Raw genomic sequence first — 14,212 nt, 5'->3', positions numbered from 1 at the left:
AAAGCTGTCTCCTCCCTCCACCAAATGGTGCATAATGATGACAGCTTCTGCACACAGAAAAGGTCTTTGGGGGCTGATTGATGCTGTGATTCTATGATGCTTCTCTCGTCACTCAAGTCCCACTAACGACTGTGGAGTTCACACCACGGTGCCAAAGAGGTGGATGAGATCCTTCAGCTTTGACCTATGCAGAGCTCACTTGGCTCATTTGGCACCTCGTGTGCTGCTGCCACAGGCACAACTTCAACAGATGGCCCTACAATGCTGCGGGAGTTTTGTACTCTGCTGCTGCTGAGGGGAAATGCTCTACACAAATGCTCTGCAATTCTGGAAAAGAAATTAACTCCAAATCTGTGTTACCCTCAAAAGCCAAAGCAGACCAAGCCAGCAGAGGCCTCTAATGATGCTGTGTGCTCTGGGTGAAAGGCCCAGCTGCTGCAGGGGGGGGAAGGCTTCCTGCACCAGGAGCTTTGCCTCACTCTATCAGCACTGTCCACAAGGACCACGCAATTAGAAAGGCATCAAAGTGCAACCTCCTCTATCAGATCTCCACAGATTCATGTTCTGAAAAGCACTTGCAGTTACCCAGGCCTGGCCACTCAGCAGCTCCATCTTTGCACTATCAAGTGGTGGTGTTTGATAAGCACTTCAGAATCTCCATACCATTGCTTTGGTTGTGAAGCCCTCTAAGATCATCCAGTCCAACCATCAGCCTGACACCACCATGGGCACTAAACCATGTCCCAAAGTGCCATGGCCACAGGTTGCTCAAAGACCTCCAGGGATGTGCTCTTTAGCTTGGAGCAGAGGAGCCTGAGAGGTGACCTGATTAGTGGTTATAAAGGTGTGCAGGTGAGTGCCAGGAGGCTGGAGCCAGGCTCTGCTGGGTGATGCCCAGTGCCAGCACAAGGGGCAGTGGTGGAAGCTGAGGCACAGGAAGAGTCATTTAAACATGAGGAAGATTTTTTTCCCTGTGAGGGTGACAGAGCCCTGGCACAGGCTGCCCAAGGGGGTTGTGGAGTCTCCCTCTCTGGAGATACTCAAAACTTGACTGGATGTGTTCCTGTGTGACCTGCTCGGGCAGTAAGGTTGGACTGGCTGAGCTTTGGAGGTGCCCTCCAGCCCCTGCCATTGTGTGACTCTCTGATGCTGTATGGTGACTCCAGCACCTCCCTGGGCAGCCTGTGCCAACACCAAGGTGTGGGGTTTGTTTTTTTCCCTGTTGTGTGCTTGGACATTTTCTATTTGGGAAACCTCCATTTGGGAAGCTGTGGTCCAGAGAAGAACAAGGGAGCTGGAGACCAGTGCAGGGTTCTACACTTTGGCCACAACAACCCCAAGCAGCACTACAGGCTGGGGACAGAGTGGCTGAGAGCAGCCAGGCAGAGAGGGACCTGGGGGTGCTGGAAGATAATTGCTGAACAGGAGGCAGCAGTGTGCCCAGGTGGGCAGCAGAGCCAATGGCATCCTGGGCTGGCTCAGGAGCAGTGTGGGCAGCAGGGCAAGGGAAGTTCTGCCCCTGTGCTCAGCACTGCTCAGGACACACCTGGAGCACTGTGTCCAGTTCTGGGCTCCTCCACTGCAGAGAGATGTTGAGGTGCTGGAAGGTGTCCAGAGAAGGGCAGCAAGGCTGGGGAGGGGCCTGGAACACAGCCCTGTGAGGAGAGGCTGAGGGAGCTGGGGGTGTGCAGCCTGCAGAAGAGGAGGCTCAGGGCAGACCTCAGTGCTCTCTACAGCTCCCTGAAGGGAGGCTGGAGCCAGGTGGGGTTGGGCTCTGCTGCCAGGCACCCAGCAACAGAACAAGGGGACACAGACTCAGGTTGTGTCAGGGCAGGTCTAGACTGGATGTTAGGAGGAAGTTGTTGGCAGAGAGAGTGATTGGCATTGGAATGGGCTGCCCAGGGAGGTGGTGGAGTGGCTGTGGCTGGAGGTGTTGAAGCCAAGCCTGGCTGGGGCACTTAGTGCCATGGTCTGGGTGATTGGCCAGGGCTGGGTGCTAGGTTGGGCTGTGTGAGCTTGGAGCTCTCTGCCAGCCCAGGTGATTCTAGGATGATTCTACCATGATTTTTGGAAATAACACCCAAACCCCTTCTTCTCCAATACCTTGATGGTTTCAGTAGGCACTCCAGGCTCTGGAACTTTATCCAGGTAGGTAGTCAAGTCTTGATCCACGTGTTCAAACACTAACGTTAGCTTGGTCTCTCTGTCTGTTCGCGACACAGTGCACACATCAAATAACCTGAGGGAGGAAAAGACAAGAGGAGGTGAGTACACAGGGACCAGTGCAGACACCCTGCAGCTCAGACACATCCAACTGAAGTTCTTATCACATAGAGAATGGGAAAAAAGAGCTCTCCAAAGGCAGAGCAACCTTTGAGCTCCTGATCCATCAGATAATTACTGAGTCATGCAGTCATGGAATCACAGAGTTTTTTGGGTTGGGAAGGACCTTGAAGCTCATCAAGAGAGAGCTTTCTCTAACTTTGCCAAGGCCCTCAGCACCACAGCTCTGCTTCTTTCAAACACCCCCAGGGATGGGGATTCGACCACCACCTTGGGCTGTAATCAGCACAGGACCAAATCCTAAGGAATCCCAGTGACAGTAACAGCAAAGCCCACACAGGATCACAGCATGTTAGGGGTTGGGAGGGAGCTCCAGAGGTCACAGAATCACAGAACTATAACCAGGTTGGAAAAGACCTCTGAGATCATAGAGCCCAACCTATCACCTAACCCTTCTAATTAACTAACCCATGGCACTAAGTGCCCCAGCCAGCCTCCTCTTAAACACCCCCAGGGATGGGGACTCCACCACCTCCCTGGGCAGCCCATTCCAATGGCAATCATACTTGCTGTGAAGAATTTCCTCCTAACATCCAGCCTAGACCTGCCCTGGCACAGCTTGAGGCTGTGTCCCCTTCTTCTGTTGCTGGGTGCCTGGCAGCAGAGCCCAACCCCACCTGGCTACAGCCTCCTGTCTGGGAGCTGCAGACAGCAATGAGCTCTGCCCTGAGCCTCCTCTGCTGCAGGCTTCACACCCCCAGCTCCCTCAGCCTCTCCTCACAGGGCTGGGCTCCAGGCCCCTCCCCAGCCTTGCTGCCCTTCTCTGGACACCTTCCAGCACCTCAACATGTCTCTTGAATTGATTATTGAGTCCAACCCCCCTACCAGAGCAGGACCATACAATCTAGCTCAGGTCACACAAGAACACATCCAGACAGGCCTTGAAAGTCTCCAGAGACTCCACAACCTCTCTGGGCAGCCTGTGCCAGTGATGTGACCCTTCCAGTAAAGAAGTTTTTCCTTATGTTGAGGTGGAACTTCCTGTGCTGTAGTTTCCATCCATTGCTCCTTGTCCTATCCTAGAGCACAACAGAGAAGAGTTTGTCCCCTCCTTCTTGAGCCCCAGCCCTCAGATATTTATAAGCACTGATTAGATCCCCTCTAAGGCTTCTCTTCACCAGCCTCTAAAGCCCCATGTCCCTCAGCCTCTCCTCACAGGGCAGTGCTCCAGCCCCTTCAGCCCTGCTCACTGCCACACTGCTCACCCAAACACATACTGCTCACTGTGTGATGCCCTTGGGGAGGTGGACACAGAAGAGAGATGAAGAGAGATGTCCTGCAGGCTGCAAAGCAGCCTCGTGAACAGCCACAGACCTTGCTGGAAAGTGCAGTCTGCTGCTCTTTGGCTGCAGCTTCCTAATCTGCAATGCATTTCTATAAATCAATGTGGAATGCAGCTGGGCTGCCTGTAAGCCCAGCACATGCAAATAGAGAGGAGCCAGACAGGTCTGAACATCTGAACATAAACACAGCAAAATATTTCCCACTCTGTGACTCCTCACTCTTGACCTACATTCACCTAAAAATGGTCTGACCCACCTTGGTTTGGGATTTTTTGGCCAGGTATTTTGTACACTGCTAACATTCTCTTTCTGGCTACAGCAGAATTAGAATGCAAGTGGAAAAGAAAAAACAGGGGGGGGAAAGGAAAGATTGGACTGCAGAGAATACAGAAGCACCATGGAATGTCCATGGTTAACTCTTCTCTGTGTGGCTAATTTTGATCCTGGGATTTTCTAGCACGGTAAAATAAGGATCTCTTGTGGCCAGCAGGAGCAGGGCAGTGATGGTGCCCCTGAACTCAGACCTGCTGAGGCCACAGCTCAAATACTGGGCCCAGGAAAGACACTGAGAGGCTGGAGCAGGTCCAAAGAAGGGCAAGGAAGCTGGGGAAGGGTCTGGAGAAGAGGGCTGGGGAAGAGCAGCTGAGGGAGCTGGGGGTGTTTAGCCTGGAGGAGGCTGAGGGCAGAGCTCATTGCTCTCTGCAGCTGCCTGAAAGGAAGTTTTGAGGTGGGGGTTGGCCTCTTCTCCCTACTACAAGGTGATGAGAGGAAATGTCCTGAAGTTGTGCCTGGGTTGGTTTAGGCTGAAGACCAGGAAAAATTTCTTTGGTGCAAGAGTGGTCAGGGACTGGAAGAGGGAGGTGGTGGAGTCCCCATCCTTGGAGGTGTTGCAGAAACCTGGGGCCATGGCACTTGGGGCCATGGCTGTGGTGGTGTTAGGTTGATGTTTGGACTCAACGACCTCAGAGGGCTCTTCCAACCCAAACAATTCCACAGTTCTATGATACAGAGGAGCACAGAAGTAGTCACCTAGCACTAAAGCCCAATGTCACTGGGTATCATTAGCTCCCCTCTCTCTGCAGCCTCCATGTGGAACTCAAAACACTTCACTTCCTAATCACAGCTCCAGGCCCTGCAGTGGGCTGAGCAGCAGCAGGTGGTGTTCACTCACAGAAACACAGCTGCTGCCAGAGGGAGATTCTAACTCACAAGCACAGCTTACAGGAATCTCTGGTACTGGACAAGGCTGCCTGGCACTGCCTCTGCTAACTGCTCTGAAAGCACCACACAACCCCCTGAGTCGGAAAGAAGCTGTAAAGGATTTGATCATCTTAGAGGTCTCTTCCAACCAAAACAATCCTGGGATTCTATCCTTCTAGTCCACACCCCTGCAGTTCAGCAGGGACATCCCCGGCCAGATCAAGTCAAGCCTGACCTTGAGTATCTCCAGGGATGAGCAGAGGGCTGGAGCTGATCTGCTGTGAGAGACTGAGGGAGTTGGGACTGTGGAGTCTGGAGAGGAGAAAGCTCCCAGGTGACCTTATTGTGGCCTTTCAGTATCTGAAGGGGGCTACAAGAAAGCTGGGGAGGGACTTTTTAAGCTGTCAGGGAGTGACAGGACTGGGAGGGATGGAACAAAGCTGGAAATGGGGAGATTCAGACTGGAGGTTAGGAAGAAGTTGTTCAGCATGAGGGTGGTGAGAGCCTGGAAGGGGTTGCCCAGGGAGGAGGTGGAAGCCTCATCTCTGGAGGTGTTTAAGGCCAGGCTGGATGAGGCTCTAGTGTGAGGTGTCCCTGCCCATGGCAAGGGGGCTGGAATTGGATGATCCTTACGGTCCCTTCCAACCCTGGCTGATTCTATGATTCTATGCCTCCACCATCTCCCTGGGCAGCCTGTTGCAGTGTTCCAGCACCCTAAAACACAGCCTCTTTATTTAGCAGTTTTCCTAGGGATAAAATCACTGTGTACAAATTCTCTTCTTCTACATCCACTGCAAGAACCTCCCCCCCTGGAATTGTGCTCTTCAGCTAGGAACATCTCTGCCCTCTGCTCTCTGCAGTGTGCAGCTCTCAAGCCATTTCCTCATGGTTTCTGTACGTGACAGGCTGGGTTTGGAAGTGGTTGCCTCTTTGGAACAGGCAACAGCTAAATTCCTTTTATTTAAAGTGTTATTATGTGGACATTGTCCTAAGTGAAATAAATGTACCTCAATTAATACAGGATTTCCATAGGGAATAGTCTGTAAACACGAGCCCTGCCCTTCCATTGTGCTCACAAAAGCAGCGCTGGAATGACTTGATTAAAGCAAGATCCGCTCTGGGAAATCCTGTGAGCACTTCACAAGATGTTTGGCTGGGCCTCCTGCACCTCCTGAGGTGTCCTCTGAACGGGACAGGCTTGAGCAGGCACTTACAGAGTGCCTCTCTGTGCTTTAAGGCAGGTATTGTTTCAATGAGCTGCTCAGGGCTCCAGGAAGGCCTCAAAGCAGCCTGCCAGGATCTGAGAGGGCCTCCAGAAGAGCTGAAGATGGACTCTGGCAAAGGCATGCAGTGACAGGGTGAGGGATAACAGCTTAAAACTGGAAGTTAGCCATTAGGGAAGCCCATGAGGGTGGAGAGGCACTGGAACTGGTTGCCCAAAGAAGCTGTGGAGGCTCCAAGAATGGTTTAGGTTGGAAGTTATTTATCCCTGTGACAAAAAGCCAGCAGAGAATTCAGGCACGATGGGCACTGTTGGTGCAAGCACCACAGCTCACGGCTGACAGATGTGTGGGGAGGACCCCCAACAGCTGCTGCTTTCCCTGCTGCTTGCCCAGTCCATCATTCTCAAGGGCACAAAGAACTTCAGCCCCAATACTTAAAAGCATTGAAGCCTGACAGTCAAGCACCCTTCGAGTCCCTATTTCAGCAGCAGCAGCCTTAGACTCTCCTGCTCTCTGGAGTCTACTCAGCAGCCAGCCCTTCACTCACCCCAACTTCTTCAACTACCTGCTCCTGGAAGAAAAGGTTCCCCACACATCTAATATGAGCTACTTTGTTCTGCCATTCTGTGATTCTACAATTCCTGCTGTTGAAGAGGGAAGAGACTGCTAACAGAAACCAGTCTCCACTTGGAGTGGCATCTGCCACACGCACTGCAACAACAGGGCTGCATTTCAGATGAGGAAGACAATAGCTGGGCAAGCGGTGTGGAACATGTGTGCTAGAACCATGTCCACACAGCACAACAGGAAACAGAGCTTCACACTCTGAGACCTGAGAGAGATCTTGGCCTTTGTTCAGGACACGCTGCTTTGGCTCATCTTAGTCAGCACTCACCTACTCCTCCCTGCGAGGTGTGTTTCAGACAGAGACTTTGCTTGCTCAGAGGAGCTTCAGTGAAGCACTTTCAGGTGGAAACAGAGCATGCAGATGGACAGGCCACTCAGTGAAAACCATCTCCTCTTTTAGGAGCATCTGTCAATCTACACAGTGATGCAAGAGCTAAGTTCCATTTTCAGAAGCCTAAGGGGGCTGCAGGAGCTTCCCAAGGAGCTTGTCACACCAGCTGCAGCTGCACAGGTGTGCAGCAACACTCAGGGTGTTCCTGAGACTGCAACACAATGCACAGACACTTAGAACACACTCAAGTGACCTACCTTGGTACTGAAAATGCTGAGAGGGGCAGCACAGTATGGTAAACTAAGGCCTATGAGCTTCATCAGTAGTGGTCAGATGCCTAGAGCCAGTCTTGATCAATTAAAATAAGCTTGGGAATCTCTACACTGCCCATGGCAACTTAACACCCCACAGCCTTGTTCTCTACCCTTCCGCTGGGTTCTTGGAGTCTATGAGCACTTGTCCTGCTTCACTGACCTCCTAGCAAAGAGGGGCAGGACCTCTGCTTGTCTTCAGAACCAGCCTCATTCAGGCAGACAGCAGAAAAGGGCAGCTCATGAGTTCAGGTGAAATGAATTAATGTATCTAGGCCAGGCAGAGGTGCAGATAGATGTCTGCAGCTCTGCCCTTGCTCAGTCGCTGCCTGCTGCACACAGAGCAGAAAGAGCTACCACGAAGAAGCAACTGCACAAGCAGAGCAAGGCAACACCAAGTCCTATCCTGGAGACCTGTTCCAGACAAGATCCTTGCTGATAGCCCACTCAGCAGTGAGGTTTTGGGGCAGGAAGGGGGTATGAGGATGACAAGGCAGTGCTTCATCTGCAAGCTGAGCTCAGTGCCGTCATTTTTTCCAGTCCCTCTCCCTTTCTGACTAGGAAAAATTATTTAAAATGCTGATCTGTATAAAAGGGTTTTTTGTTCTTTAAGTGTGTGTGAGGAAGAGAGACAGAGAAAGTGACAGGGAGAAATAGATGCTCTTGAAAGGGAAGTAAATAGCACTGGCTAAAGTCCGACAGTGTGGGCTGACTGGGCAAGCTTTCAACGCCGCGTCCCGCCTGCAGCCCTGACCTGCAGCACCCAGCTCCCAGCTCTCCTGTGCCGGGCCCCACTCGGGCAGCAACCAGCCCTGGTGCCAGACTCCACGGTTCTGCCATGCAGACAAACGTCTGCTCCGATAAAACCACCCAAAATCTCCTTTTCCTTCTGCAGCAGAAGCCAAAGGCTGTGCCCCAAGGACGGAGAGGCCAAGAACAGCTACTCACGGTGCCACCCAAGGCACTAACGTGCCTGACAGGATGTTCTCTGCACCTCTCTGTGCTTCTCTCTAGCTGCCTGCTGGCTTCTGCAGCTCTCACGCTGCCATTTCTTGTTCACCTTTGCAAAGGGAGATTATTTTTAACAGGCAAGGACCAGAAATGGATCAGTAATTCAAACAATATCCTGCCTCCTCAAACTCACTTTCAGGACTCAGCTCACGAGTTCGCGGGTTTTGTGAAACACTTAACCCCTCACCAGCTTCAGCTCCCTGCAACTGATTCTGAATCCAAACTGGCCACACACTGAGGGCTGCCATTAGCCAGCTTAAACAGCAGCCTGCTGGTGCCTGCTGCCATGCACTGCCGCACCAAACGCAGGCAGATTCTCTGACAGGGACTGGCCAAGTGCCCCCCAAATCAGAGAACCAACGTGGCCTGCTGTGAAGACAGTTGCTGACAGACAGTTTAGGATCAGCAATAGCTATGTGACCTATTCATAGTGCTCTCATGTGATCTCTCAGCAAGCAAAGGTGCCCTGCCTTCCAGAGTCCTGCACGCTGCTGTCATACAGCCCTGGTTGCTTCCAGCAAGCTTCCAGTGCAGAGGACAGATTAAAGATGCTCCAATCCACTGTCAGGGCAAAGTGCTTCAGATTTAGCTGCACTCCTTTCTTCATTCCCACTATCTACATAAAACTTAGGTCTGAATACTGGTTTTGTTGAGCTCACATGAAAGGGGCACAGAGGTTCCTCTGGACTCCTGGCTGTACCTGGTGCCAAGATGGGATACAACAAACCCCAGGCTTTGTTCGTCTGCAGCTCACAAACTGATCATTACAGGCTGCACATTTCAGTTCACTTTTGGAGTCCATTCTTGTGCCAAACCAGGATCTAAATCTAGGCTGATGACCTCTAGATTTAAATCAAAGCAGCAACTCATCTTCAGGATTTCACAGCAGTTTAAGTTACCATTTGGTCTTCAGTAGCTTAATAATTTTACTTATCTACACTCAAAACTCTGTGGTGATGCCCACATGGCAAAACCACCAAAGGAAGTAAGAACGCCACACCTCACAGAGCCACAGAATGGTAGAGGATGGAAGGGAACCCTGAAGAACACCCAGTCCAGAGCTGGATCACCTAAAGAAGGTCACAGAGGATCACATCCAGCTAGGTTTTGAATGTCTCTGGAGATGGAGACTCCACCACCACTCAGGGCAGCCTGCTCCAGTGCTGTCACCCTCACAGAAAGATCATGCCCAGCAAAAAGCCAAATGTGCTGCTTGAACCCCTGCAGCACCTCAGAGGGCTTTTTCAACCCTCACAGCACCACAGTGGCTCCCAAGTGTGATTGGAGGCCGTGAAGATGCTCAGAGGGCTGCAGCAGCTCTGCTCTGAGGACAGGCTGAGAGTTGGGGCTCTGCAGCATGAAGAAGAGAAGCCTTCAAGGAGACCTTATAGTGGCCTTCCAGTATCTGCAGGGCGCTAGAGGAGGGCTGGGAAGGGACTACTGGTAATAACAGGATGAGGAGGAATGGGTTTGAACTGGCAGAGGGGAGATTGAAACTGGGTGTTAGGAAGTTGTTTGCAGTGAGGGTGGTGAGACACTGGCACAGGTTGCCCAGGGAGGTTGTAGAGCACTGAAGCACCCAATGTGATCAAAGTTCTGTGCTCAACAACCTCCCTGAAGGTGTTCAGGATCAGGGTGGATGAGGCCTTGAGCAATCTGTTCTAGCAGGAGCTGTCCCTGCCTATGGCAGGGGGTTGGAACTGGATGATCCTTGAGGTGCCTTCCAACCTAAACCGTTCTGTGATTCTATGATTCTAATTCAGCATTTTGCAAACAAGAAATGATTCCAGTGCCAATTTGATTCCAAGTTCCTGCTGGAAGTGACCTCGAAGATCATCTAGTTCCCACATGCACTCATTATTACATCTTAGTTTGCCAACACAGGGGCTCTGTGGCTTCTCTTTTCCCTCTCATCCATGCACAGGTGGCCATGCAAGCTCCTTGCCTGCTGTGTCATTCCTTTGCATATGCCAAATGTGCCTCTCTCTGTAAGATCCTCAGCTGCATTCATCCTCCAGTTCCTCAGGTAGGTATCTAAAGACACTGTTCCTGCTTTTCCAGGGCCCTTTCAAGCTTAATGCCCTGGGAGCCAAACACTCTACAGGCTGTAGAGCTCTCTGAGTATTTCCCTTAGGCTCTTGCACACATACGTCAAAAGAAAACAAATTAAAGGTTATTTGCAGAGCTTGGCAACCAAAGTGAGCTGTTAGGAGCATTTGGAGCTGGCAATAAATTTTATTTGACACTTTCATTGCTTCAGGGCAACATCAACTACTCCTTTTGGGGTGTCTTTCAGAAGCAGGAGATGAGGGGGTGCACTTGGTACAGGAACTAGGAGTTAATCAATGCTGGGCCGTGGCAGAGGTAAATAAAACCATGACAGAAGTGTGTTTGGGTTGGTCTGCAACAAAACCCATTCACCTCTGGGAAAGGAGTCAGTGAGCAGGCTGTAACCAAACCTGCAAAACAGACTGCTTCCCAGAGAGCTAAAACAGTTCTCTACATCCAGGCAAGTGAAAACAAAGCACAACAAAGTACATCTACCCAAGCAAAGCAGTGCCCTCTGTGGCCGCCAGGCAGCCAGGCTCAGTTCAGGCTCAGCTGAAGACTTCTGGAGATCACTGAGTCCAACCCCCCCCAGCAGAGCAGGGTCCCCTGCAGCAAGTTGCACAGGAGCCTGTCCAAGTGGGTCCTGAAAGCCTCCAGAGATGGAGGCTCCACAGGCTCTCAGGGCAGCCTGCTCCAGTGCTCTGCCACCCTCAAAGGGTGCCAGGACATCCAAGGCACTAGGCACAGATTACTTCAGGACTGGATGATTGTCTAAGCCTTTTCCAACCTGGTTGATTCTATGATGCTATGGAGCAAGTAGATGTCAAAACTGCAGAGCCTTACTTTGCCAGGATGATCACAGCAGCTGTGTCCTAAGCTGTCTGCTCTCTCCTCAGAGCAGCACTGGGGGAGATGAAGTTGTTCTACCCCTAAGCCACAGGTGAATTGTGCTATTAATTGCTTTCATTTTTAGGGCAGATCAAGAGACATCGAGGACTGAAGGAGTTGCTCCTTGTTTTCCCTAATTCCTCCCCAAATCCTGCATGTTCCTCTTTACCTCTGCTCAGAGAAGCAGCAGAGAAACTTTGACCACAGGTGCTGGGCCCGAGGCAACACTACACAGCACAGAGGGCCACAGAACCAGCACAGCCTCCAAACGCCGCTTCTGGCTGTGCTGGGCTTGCCTGTTCCACTCACACATCGCTACTTGGATTCACTTTCCATCCAATAGCAGCAACTACCCTTCGCAGTCCCTTACAGCTTCCACTGATCTCCCAGTCAAAGGCACAGGGAAGGAAAAGCCACATTTTCACACTGAAGTGGATCTCACCACTGTTCACATACAAATTGCAAGGGAATTGTCCTGCTCACTGCCCCCCAGGCTTTTAAGGAAGCTATTTAGGGCTGTCAGTACCTCAGGTTGTCCCAGATGTCACTTCTCAGTGATTTCCAATCTGTATCCCAATGCCTAAATTGCAGGAATACAAAACTGGAAGGCATAAATGAGATTCATTGCCTGCATCAGTCAAGCACCCATGGAACAGCCATTTATGAGGATGCACAGATCTCACAAGCTGCATGCTTCCAACCATCCCACACCATAGAATCATGGAATGGCTGGGGTTGGAAAGGAGCTTCAAGATCATCTAGTTCCAACCCCCCTGCCATAGGCAGGGACATCTACCAGTCCAGCTTGCTCAAGTTCCCATCCAACCTGCCAGGCTTGGAGCCTCCACAACTTCCCTGGGCAACCTGTTCCAGTGCCTCCTCACCCTCACTATCAAGAACTTCCTCCTAATCTCTCATGTGAACCTCTCCTCTTCCAGCTCAAAGCCACTGCCCCACGTCCCATCACTACAGGGAGGGGATGGCACCTCTGAGGAGGGGGCATGGCATTGGCCTGGCTCTGCCATATATACAATCCAGGCCATTCTCTGCTAGCTAGAGTGCAGTCACCCAGGCTCTTCTGCACTGCTGCTTTGATCACATTGGATGAGTCTGTGCTCCACAACCTCCCTGGAGGTGTTCAAGGGCAGCTTGGGTGAGGCCTTGAGCAAGCTCTGCTGGTAGGAGGTGCCCCTGGCTGACCTTGAAGGTCTCTTCCAACCCAACCCATTCCATGATTCTATGACAACCTGAGTGTTTCACTTGGAGAAAGCTGCAGGAAATTGTAGTTCAATTATATCAAGAGAGCCTTGAAGAAGAGTCTCCATCTAAAGCTGACACGATGGCAGTGCAGTAGTTTTGGACAAAGGGAAAACTCTGGGATCAGCAAGCTCTGGGATTGAGGGAATAATGCAGCTGAAAGGAAGTCCTCCAGGATGAGTGAGTTCTGGAACAGAGTCATTCAATTTGAAAGAGGTTCTCTGGGATGAGTTCTGGATCTGAGTGAATAATGCAACTTAAAGGAGGTTCTCTGGGATGAGTTCTGGATCTGAGTGAATAATGCAACTTAAAGGAGGTTCTCTGGGATGAGTTCTGGATCTGAGTGAATAATGCAACTTAAAGGAGGTTCTCTGGGATGAGTTCTGGATCTGAGTGAATAATGCAACTTAAAGGAGGTTCTCTGGGATGAGTTCTGGAACTGAGTGAATAATGCAACTTAAAGGAGGTTCTCTGGGAAGGATGAGTTCTGGAACTGAGTGAATAATGCAACTTAAAGGAGGTTCTCTGGGAAGGATGAGTTCTGGAACTGAGTGAATAATGCAACTTAAAGGAGGTTCTCTGGGAAGGATGAGTTCTGGAACTGAGTGAATAATGCAACTTAAAGGAGATTCTCTGGGATGAGTTCTGGAATTGAGTGAATAATGCAACTTAAAGGAGGTTCTCTGGGATGAGATCTGGAATTGAGTGAATAATGCAACTTAAAGGAGGTTCTCTGGGAAGGATGAGTTCTGGAACTGAGTGAATAATGCAACTTAAAGGAGGTTCTCTGGGAAGGATGAGTTCTGGAACTGAGTGAATAATGCAACTTAAAGGAGATTCTCTGGGATGAGTTCTGGAATTGAGTGAATAATGCAACTTAAAGGAGGTTCTCTGGAATGAGTTCTGGAATTGAGTGAATAATGCAACTTAAAGGAGATTCTCTGGGATGAGTTCTGGAATTGAGTGAATAATGCAACTTAAAGGAGGTTCTCTGGGATGAGTTCTGGAATTGAGTGAATAATGCAACTTAAAGGAGGTTCTCTGGGATGAGTTCTGGAATTGAGTGAATAATGCAACTTAAAGGAGGTTCTCTGGGATGAGTTCTGGAATTGAGTGAATAATGCAACTTAAAGGAGGTTCTCTGGGATGAGTTCTGGAATTGAGTGAATAATGCAACTTAAAGGAGGTTCTCTGGGATGAGATCTGGAATTGAGTGAAAAATGCAACTTAAAGGAGGTTCTCTGGGATGAGTGAGCTCTGGGAGTGAATATTTCAATGTAAAGATGGCAATTTCAGGCTTGCAAGAAGCAGAACAATCCAAGTCCTCTTAGATTGTCTGTAATGTGACAGTGAAAAAAAGGGGCAGCATCAAAAGCAGTCAGACAACCCTTTCACCTGAATCTTCTCCAAAGCCTTTAAAAATACACCTGTGCTGCACAGAGGAGGAGAAAGAAGACTCTTTCAGAAGACTCTTTCAAGTCTAGGGTTTGCCATTCCCTGTTCAGCTGCCTGCTGCAGAGGACTGAGGCCCAGCTAGGGTGAGCCATCAGATGTTTACTCTCCTGGATCCTGCCTGGGCTCTTTGCCACTCACATCAGGCTTCATAACTCTCATTTACTCCTTGCAGAATGCATTTCATAAAATCTACTATTTTATTATGCTTAGGAGTGAGATGGCATTTCAGTTCCA

General features: G+C 50.4%; 1 protein-coding gene across 6 annotated transcripts in view; it reads right to left on the bottom strand.

Moving 5' to 3' along the window:
• The window catches only part of CDK6 (cyclin dependent kinase 6), a 159,780-nt gene that overhangs the window by 83,193 nt on the left and 62,375 nt on the right, over positions 1-14,212 (bottom strand). For all 6 annotated transcript variants that reach the window (XM_064166901.1, XM_064166904.1, XM_064166905.1 and 3 more), the window contains one exon: positions 2,104-2,239. In XM_064166901.1, the coding sequence (XP_064022971.1) occupies positions 2,104-2,239 (136 nt within the window). The remainder of the gene's footprint in view (positions 1-2,103; positions 2,240-14,212) is intronic.

Source organism: Pogoniulus pusillus, chromosome 28 (genome assembly GCF_015220805.1).
Source record: "Pogoniulus pusillus isolate bPogPus1 chromosome 28, bPogPus1.pri, whole genome shotgun sequence".
NCBI classification, from domain to species: Eukaryota; Metazoa; Chordata; class Aves; order Piciformes; family Lybiidae; genus Pogoniulus; species Pogoniulus pusillus.
Note: the sequence above shows the minus strand (reverse complement) of the source record. Positions and strands in the feature narration are given on the sequence as shown.